Source organism: Euprymna scolopes, chromosome 29 (genome assembly GCF_053919585.1).
Source record: "Euprymna scolopes isolate OS-2025 chromosome 29, ASM5391958v1, whole genome shotgun sequence".
NCBI lineage: Eukaryota > Metazoa > Mollusca > Cephalopoda > Sepiida > Sepiolidae > Euprymna > Euprymna scolopes.
In genome coordinates this window covers 16711002-16718615 of record NC_136510.1, presented here as the reverse complement: position 1 = coordinate 16718615, position 7614 = coordinate 16711002, and the positions used below count along the sequence as shown (strand labels likewise).

The 7614-nt window shown below is 33.2% G+C and overlaps 1 protein-coding gene across 1 annotated transcript; it reads right to left on the bottom strand.

The window, feature by feature from the left end:
- Positions 1-465: 465 nt before the first annotated feature.
- On the bottom strand, positions 466-7164 carry LOC145252507 (high mobility group protein B3-like). The gene has a single exon (XM_080112013.1). The coding sequence runs from the start codon at positions 5164-5166 to the stop codon at positions 4486-4488; it is 681 nt and encodes a 226-aa protein (XP_079968139.1). The 5' UTR covers positions 5167-7164; the 3' UTR covers positions 466-4485.
- Between the last annotated feature and the right edge of the window lie 450 nt (positions 7165-7614).

The window sequence follows — 7614 nt, the reverse complement described above, 5'->3', positions numbered from 1 at the left end:
AAAACACATAGAAAGTTTCATCGTACAAATGAAACGCCGATATAAAAACTAGGCCGAAAAAAAAAAAAAAAAAAATATGAGTCATTTTTTATAAACAAGTCGGAAAGGAGGCTAGCTAAGGAAGAACGATAACATCTAGAATTTTATAAATTGGAGTTATCGTTCTTTCTTACCTAATTTCAAAACTTGTTTTTAAATGGCGATTATATTTTCTGGGATTGAGGGTTTTTTTGTTTTTTCATTCATGCGTTTCAGCTTTTTAGTACTTATGTAGAATACAGACCGTGCTGAAATAATAAGTACTGTATTTTTAAATTTTTTAAACTAGAACATGATTTAAGTAAAAAAAAAAAAAAAAAAAAAGAGTTGTTTGGGAATAATGTTCGCAAACTCCTTTTATTTCGAGCAATTTAGAGGATTAAAATAGGAATAATGCAAATTTAATAGATTTGTTTTGTGGCTGTTAAAAAAAAAAAAAAAAAAAAACCCTCCATGTTATGAACATTTGTTTTCACAAGATGTCTAACAAGGAGAAAAATTGACAGAGTTCTGTTTTTAACTAATATGAAGTCTTTATTTTTTTTTATAACCACGACAAATACAAGTCCAGGACCAAAAAGGTGGTCACCGGTCCCATGATCACGGCACAGGAGAAAGAAAGAGTAAGAGAGGAGGTGGGGGGGGGGGGGGTCATATGGTGCAGGAGCTCAACTTCAAACGGAATAATATTTTGTTAAAATTAAGTGTATCTAGATATTTTTTACTCAAGATATTTAAGAAATCTTGATTTTCTTTTTACAAGTTTGTTTTTTCTTGTTTCATTGGGCGCCTTTGAAAGAGGTTTGATTTGTTTAGAAATAACAAATGAACCGTAATACTTGATCCTTGAGCCCTAAACTGTTAATTCTGACAATTCGAAAAGAATTTCTGAATAGAATTGATTCAAGCTTTAAAAGAACAAAGTCAAGTATCTACAGTTTATTTGTTAAAAAAAACAAAAAAAAAACATTTCCTTAAAGCACACCGATATTATATCAAACCATTTTCATTTATGAATAAAAGACAAATTATTTTTTGGAAGACAGACTAAAAACAACAAAAAATTAAATATATTTTAATTTACTAAAAATGCTTTCATGCAAATTAAAACATTAGCAGTTTCAAGGAATGATTCAAAAAGAAAAACAATGTTTGAGATCTTAAAATATTAAAATTAAGGCCGACCATGTGATGGAAAATGTTGCTACAAAACAGTAATTATTGATCTAAAATTAAAAATCTAACTATTCCTTTCATAAAAAAAAGAACGATCCTTTCTTTTTCACTTTCAATCAGGAAAAGGATAAGCTTTAAAGAGTAATTCCTGTTTGAGTGACGTTGATTAGGAAAACAAAAATGTTAAATAATAATTTAATTTCAATAAAAAATACTGAAATAGCAAATTCCTAAAAATGCGAAGAAAATAAATTTTTATTATATAAAAATAAAAAGTTAAATTTAATTTTGTAAATCTAAGGGGGTTTCTTTGTTGCTTTTTTTCACAAGAAATAAAATTTTTTTTTTCTCACAAATTTGAGATTAAAAACAAACTTGGGAGAGGGTGGTGGTGTCAAAATTCATCTATTTTACAAAACAAAACTAAAATTTTAAATGTAATTTCGATAAAAGGAAGTCTTTTTTTCTTTCCCTTTTTTCCTCTGGAAGTAAATAAACTTCTAGTTGACTATATAATTATAGATATATGAATATATATATAATATATATCCATGGATAAATACAATGGAAGTAGGAATAGAAATCGGAGACACATGGGACAGGCGGACATTGACGGAGTTAACAAGTTGGGGGTTTCCTTAGGAAAATTTAGAATCAATAATTGGAGCAGATTATCGGATTAAAACAGATTTACTTTTAATCTCTCAATTTCCAGGTTGGACTAGTTCTTAAGCTTTCTTTGATGGCAGAAACAAAATAATTTCGTTATATGCAAGTTTTGTAGACACGTGATGGATCAGTGCCTAAATAACCGGAAGGGGGGAAAAAGGGCGCCTTAGAGGGTTTTTAGAGAAATAAAAAGTCTAGAATCTTTTTTTTTTTTTTGTAATGAAACATGACAAAGTAGGAAATATATACACTGCTACCACAGAGCACCATATTTACTGCATGTGGAAATCAAAGAGACAGGTTAAAAAAAAAAAAAAAAAAAAAAAAAAAAAACGGGTATTTATTCTTTCTACCAGAAAAAAATAAAAAATGGCGCCCTATAAAATCATTTTCTTTTAAAAAATAAACCGTACAAATAACCAACTTTCCTATAATAAAATGTAATTCTAGCTTTTAAATTAGAAATTTCTGTCAGTCAGCATTGGTTATTATTAGTCACTTTCGAATTTTGGAGGGTTATGAAAAAAAAAAAACAAAAAAAAACATGAAATTGAAAGTGATTTTAAAACCTTTAAGCTGACTTTTTTTTTCCGGGTAAAACTACATATAAATTTTTATTAAGATTTAGGATTTTATTTTTGCACTTCAATAAACAAAAATTCTTAAATTCGACAATTATTTGTCAAGAAAGAAACCAACAATAATTCCTTTAAAATAATTTTACCCTTTTTTAATGTCAATTTAAAAACCACATGAAGCAAACAGAGCCTTGAATGAATTAATGAATTTTTTTAATATTTTGGGGAGCTTTTTTTTTTTTCTTCCAATTTTTTTTTTTTCAAATCATTTTACTCTAAAAAAATGTCTATATACAGCAGCAAAAAACACGAGAAAAATTATCCCGTTTTTGGAGGGGGGCTCAGAAATGGGGACTTATTTTTTTTTATATTAAACCTTTTTTCAAACCATTCAATTCTCTCACTAAAACTTTTTATATATATATTCTTGAGGAATGTGGTTAGTAAGAATAATGATACTTTGAGATGTTTTTTTTCCCTTTTTTAAATTTATTTTTTTAATGTCTTTATTGTTTACTAAATATAACATGAAAATTGAAGAATTGTTCGTATAATGATTTTAAAGAGATATTGTATATAACTAAACTGTTTTGTGGTCACTAAATTTAAGTGTGGAGAGATGAAATATAGTTAAATTATTATTAGGTGGGATGGGGGATTGTTTTTGTTTTCATTTCTTTTTCAAAAGTCAGCGAGACGAGACAAAAATAATTAAAAAAAAATAAAAATAAAAATCCACTTTCATTTGTCGGAAAAAGTTTCAATTTTTGTTTCAAGTCTTTGAAAATTCCATTTGTGTCCACAATTGAAAGCGATTTGTTTTTTTTTGTTTTTTTCAACGTTTCGATTAGTTTTGTCATCTTCCGTTTCGTCCCAGTTTCATTTATATTTGATATTGATCTTAAAGGGATTTCAAATGCATTTTATATTTCCAAGTATTTTGGTCTCCTTAATAGAATAGTGGCTCAGTTGAAAATAGTCTTTTCCTTTGATTTAAAAACAAAAACCACAAAACTCAACTTTGGCCGTTTAAACTTTCTAGACATAAAATTACTTTCTATCCGCTAAATTTCAAGGCTGTAAAATCACTTTCGACAAACACTGTAAGATATGTTTCACTTTATATATAAAATCACCCAGCGGATATTTTACTGGCCTGAAAAAGTCCAAATTGTCGAATTTAAATTATTTTCTGGCTAAAAATTTAAATTATAGGTCAAATTCGAAAATGGATTCGTTTTTGTTCCTAAACCAAAGCAGTATATTCCGACCGCGACACTATTCTACAAAAGAGAAAATTCATGACTAAATGAAAAAAAAAATGAAAATTAACACGTATCTTTCAAATAATCAAGCACGCAGTTATTTCTCACTTTGATTCATCCTATTTTATCTTAATCCAAATGTTTTTTTCATTTCTCGTCGTCTTCCATTACAGACGGAACAACGTTTATGAAGAGGGAGGGGGCTGAAAAAAGGCGGGAGATTACAGAAACTGTTAGAAATTATTTAAAAAAAAAAAAAAAAAGGAAAAGAAAAATAATTTAATTATCACCAAATACTAAAATTAAATCTTATTTAATCCTGAGAAGCGATATGGACGTTTAAAAAAAAAAAATTAAATCAATTTTTTTTCAAAGAAAAAAAAAAAAAAAAATGTGGGAAGCAGAAACAAAAAGGTGTTTTTCATTTCAAACATTTTTTTTTTTTACAAATTAAAGAAATGTTTAATTTTTCATTTACTTTTTTTTTTATTAAAAAAGGGGAGAAAATTGGAGACGACTAAATTTTGTTAGAGAAGAAAAATAAGATTAATTTTTTTAGAGGGGAAGGGGATAATTTTTTTTCTTCCTGAAGTTATTATGTCAAGTGAGATTGGAGGACAATTTACTGATGGTTTATGGTGGTCGAGAATGAAAAAAGGTTTCGTTTTTTTGTTTGTTTTTAAAGGACATTTCTTTTCCATTGTATTGTACGCGTGTGTGTCATTTGTATAATGCGTGCGTTTTGTTTTTGTCACTTTCTATTCGTCATCGTCGTCATCTTCGTCTCCATCCTCGTCGTCGTCCAGCTCCTCCTCCTCAACGTCCTCACCGTATCCGACCACGCCGTCCTCGATTTTGGTCCTCTTCTCCTCCGGACCGCCGTCCAGCATCACCGGGACGCCGCCCTGTCGTTTTCGATATTCGGCCATCGCAATCTCGTACTTCTTTGCTTCCTCCTGGCTCTTAATTTCAAACGGTTTCTTCTGTTCGTCCGTCATATTCCTCCACTGCTCTCCGGCCTTCCGCAAAATATCCTTATGATCGAGCTTTCCCTGCATCATTTTCCGAAACTCCGCTAAGAATAGGAAATAAGACGTCTGTGGCCGTTTAGGTTTGTTTGGGTCAACCATATCTTTGCCTTTGTATTGCGCCATTTCCCGATCGTAACGGGCCTTATCCAGGGCGGCTTTCTCTTCAAAGGGTTTTTTTTCGAGCGGAGTAAAATTCCTCCATCTTGCAGAGCATTCTTTGGTAAACTCCGTAACTTTTGTGATTTGGGTCCCGGCTCTGGCGGCCTGTTCTCGGCAATTGGCCATGAAATAAAAGTAAGCTGATGTTGACCGCTTCGGCTTATTGGCATCGTGGGCACGTTTTTTTCTCCGTGGGGGCTCCACAACATTCATGCGGCCCATATCTGTATAGGAGTAGCTGCCAAGCATTGTTACTGTCTTGTGTGGCTTTGGCCGTTTGTTATTTTTTTGTTATTTTTTCGTCTTTCGTTTTTTTACCAACTTATCTCCCTTTGTTAATCGGGGAGAGAACGCGTCAAAAGTCGGTAAGCTTCGCAAGTCTCCGTTAGCAACCGGCTACTTCCGCTTATCTCCGGATACTGGTTCGTGAAGCGTCGGTAACTTCCGCCGATTTCCGGTATGGCTGAAGTGATTGTATTCCAACGTGAGTGAGAGAGGGAGAGAAATGGACGGCTTTTAGGTAGTCGCGTAGACGGAGTGGGAGGAGTTTGAGACTGCTACTCCACTGAGTGAGTGAGTGAGAGTACGTAATGCCTGAGTGAGTGAGGAAGGGGGAGTGAGGAGGGAGTTGGAGAAAAGATTTTCGCTTCAAACGTTTGCCAGTTTTCAAACTCTCTTTGTTCGCTCGTCTTCGCTGGATCGTAGATCTTTACGATCAGTCAATCTTCAGCTCCGGGATTTTTTACAGATGGACTTTTTAGAAATTAAGCTACGTCCTTTTTGCCGCGTAGATATCATTCATTACTCTCCACCGTGTGACTGGTTCGAGCAAGCAAAACGACTCTGGCTAATTTTGAAGAATTTAACATTATTACATTTTAGTTGTGTATGTTCATTTTTTTTTTTTTTTTGTAAATATCGAGAAATTCTTTTTTTTTTTTTCTTATTTCCAAGAAATTATTACAAAAATTCGACTCCTTCGATCACCCTATTAGTGGATTTTTTTTATGTGTGTATATATTTTTGATGTCCACTGACGAAGCCCGGCTGTAATGACGAATATTGTTTGGTTGATGAAGGAAGAAGCTGGCTTGTATTCTCTGTAGTAGAAAAGATGATGATGGTGGCGGTATAGTAGTTTGAAAAAGCAAGTAGTAGTTAAAAAGAAGCCCAGTGCTACTGAAGGTGGTGGTAGTACGACAACAGTGATGGCTGGCTTGCCTCTCTCTCTCTCTTTGTCTTGCTGTTGGGGTGGCAGGAGCAACGGTGGTGGCAGGAGGAGATAGTTAACAGTGACGTGGTGGTAGTGGCAGGCGCCAAGCAGCAGGAGCTGTGGAGGTGGCCACCACTCTCTTTCTCGCGTTACGTGTCGAACTCTCCCCCTCTCTTACTGGCCCTGTAAACTCTCTTCCCTCCTCGCTTTGATAGTAGCAGAGAGAGAAGCGACACTGGCGGCCATAGCTTTGGATGCTGGGCTGGCTTTTCTTTCCCCTTCTTTGCTGCCTGCAGTAGTAATATTATTATTGTTGTCGATCGTCGTTGTTGGCTTTTGCTGATGATGATGTTTGGTAGTAGGTGGCTCTGAACTGTGGTAGGAGTATTAGCTGGCTTCTTTACGAGCTTCTATGTCACGAACTTCCCCTCCCTCATACACTCGGCTACTTTCTCTTTGCTATTTTCTTTTTTTTAAACACCTAACCCCACTGTTTTCGTTCTTTCTCTCGCCGAATACTCGCCTTCTTTTTTTTTACCTTCGTGAGACTTGAAATATAGTTTTCAATCTGAACAGCCTATAAAATGTTTGGTGCCTTCGCTCGTAAAAATGGTGGACTTTACGCAAAAAAAAGGAATATTAGGAGCTTATAAGATTTCGTGACCGACCCTTATCTAAAAAATTAAACCCATAAATATGTTATGGGTTTAGCGCTAAAATTATAAACTTTTATTTATAAACTTTTTTTATTTTATTTTTTATTAAACTCTAATACCTGTTTATTTAGATTATAGGAGACTTGTTTCTGACGTTCTTTTAACGTATATAGGACACACCCCCTTGGATATTTCCATTCTGAATGGAAGAGGAAAGTGTTATTTTACAAATGACCCTTCCATTTACAAACCCTAAAATAAAAATTGACCGGGGGATCTAGATGCGTTCAAATAACGCGCGAAACGGAAACCCGTGTATTCCATTGTATGTTTAAACTTTTTTATTTCGGGGATTTAGCAGAGAAGCCAACAAAAAAGAAAAAGAGTGGTCAAAAATTTAAATGTATAACAAATAAATCTTACCAAAGGCAAGATAAGTTACTCTTCTACCTTTCTGGATAAGTCTTGTGTTTTAACATATTTTAAGCGTTAGTTCGGTTCGAAAAAGAACTAGTGTCAAGTTCATTTTTTTTTTTTTTAATAATCCAGAAATTCTTACATTATCGATAATATCCCTAAAAATTCTAAAACGTATTTTTAAACAGTTTATCTCCATTTTGTATGTATCTTTCTTCCGTGAAATAAGTGTTTTGAGAATAGGGATTCATAAAAACATTTTCATTCATCCTATTTACATTTTGTTTTATATAAACAGATGGCTCCAGTAGCTCATCAGATATTGTCGCGCTCCGATGGAAAAGAAATGGAGCTCCTCTGATGAGCAACTCAAAGGTTGGAAGATAATTTATTTCCTTAAAAAAAATAAAC

Coding starts and splice junctions, on each gene's coding strand:
- LOC145252507 (XM_080112013.1), bottom strand. CDS start 5,166: ATGCTTGGCAGCTACTCCTATACAGATATGGGCCGCATGAATGTTGTG.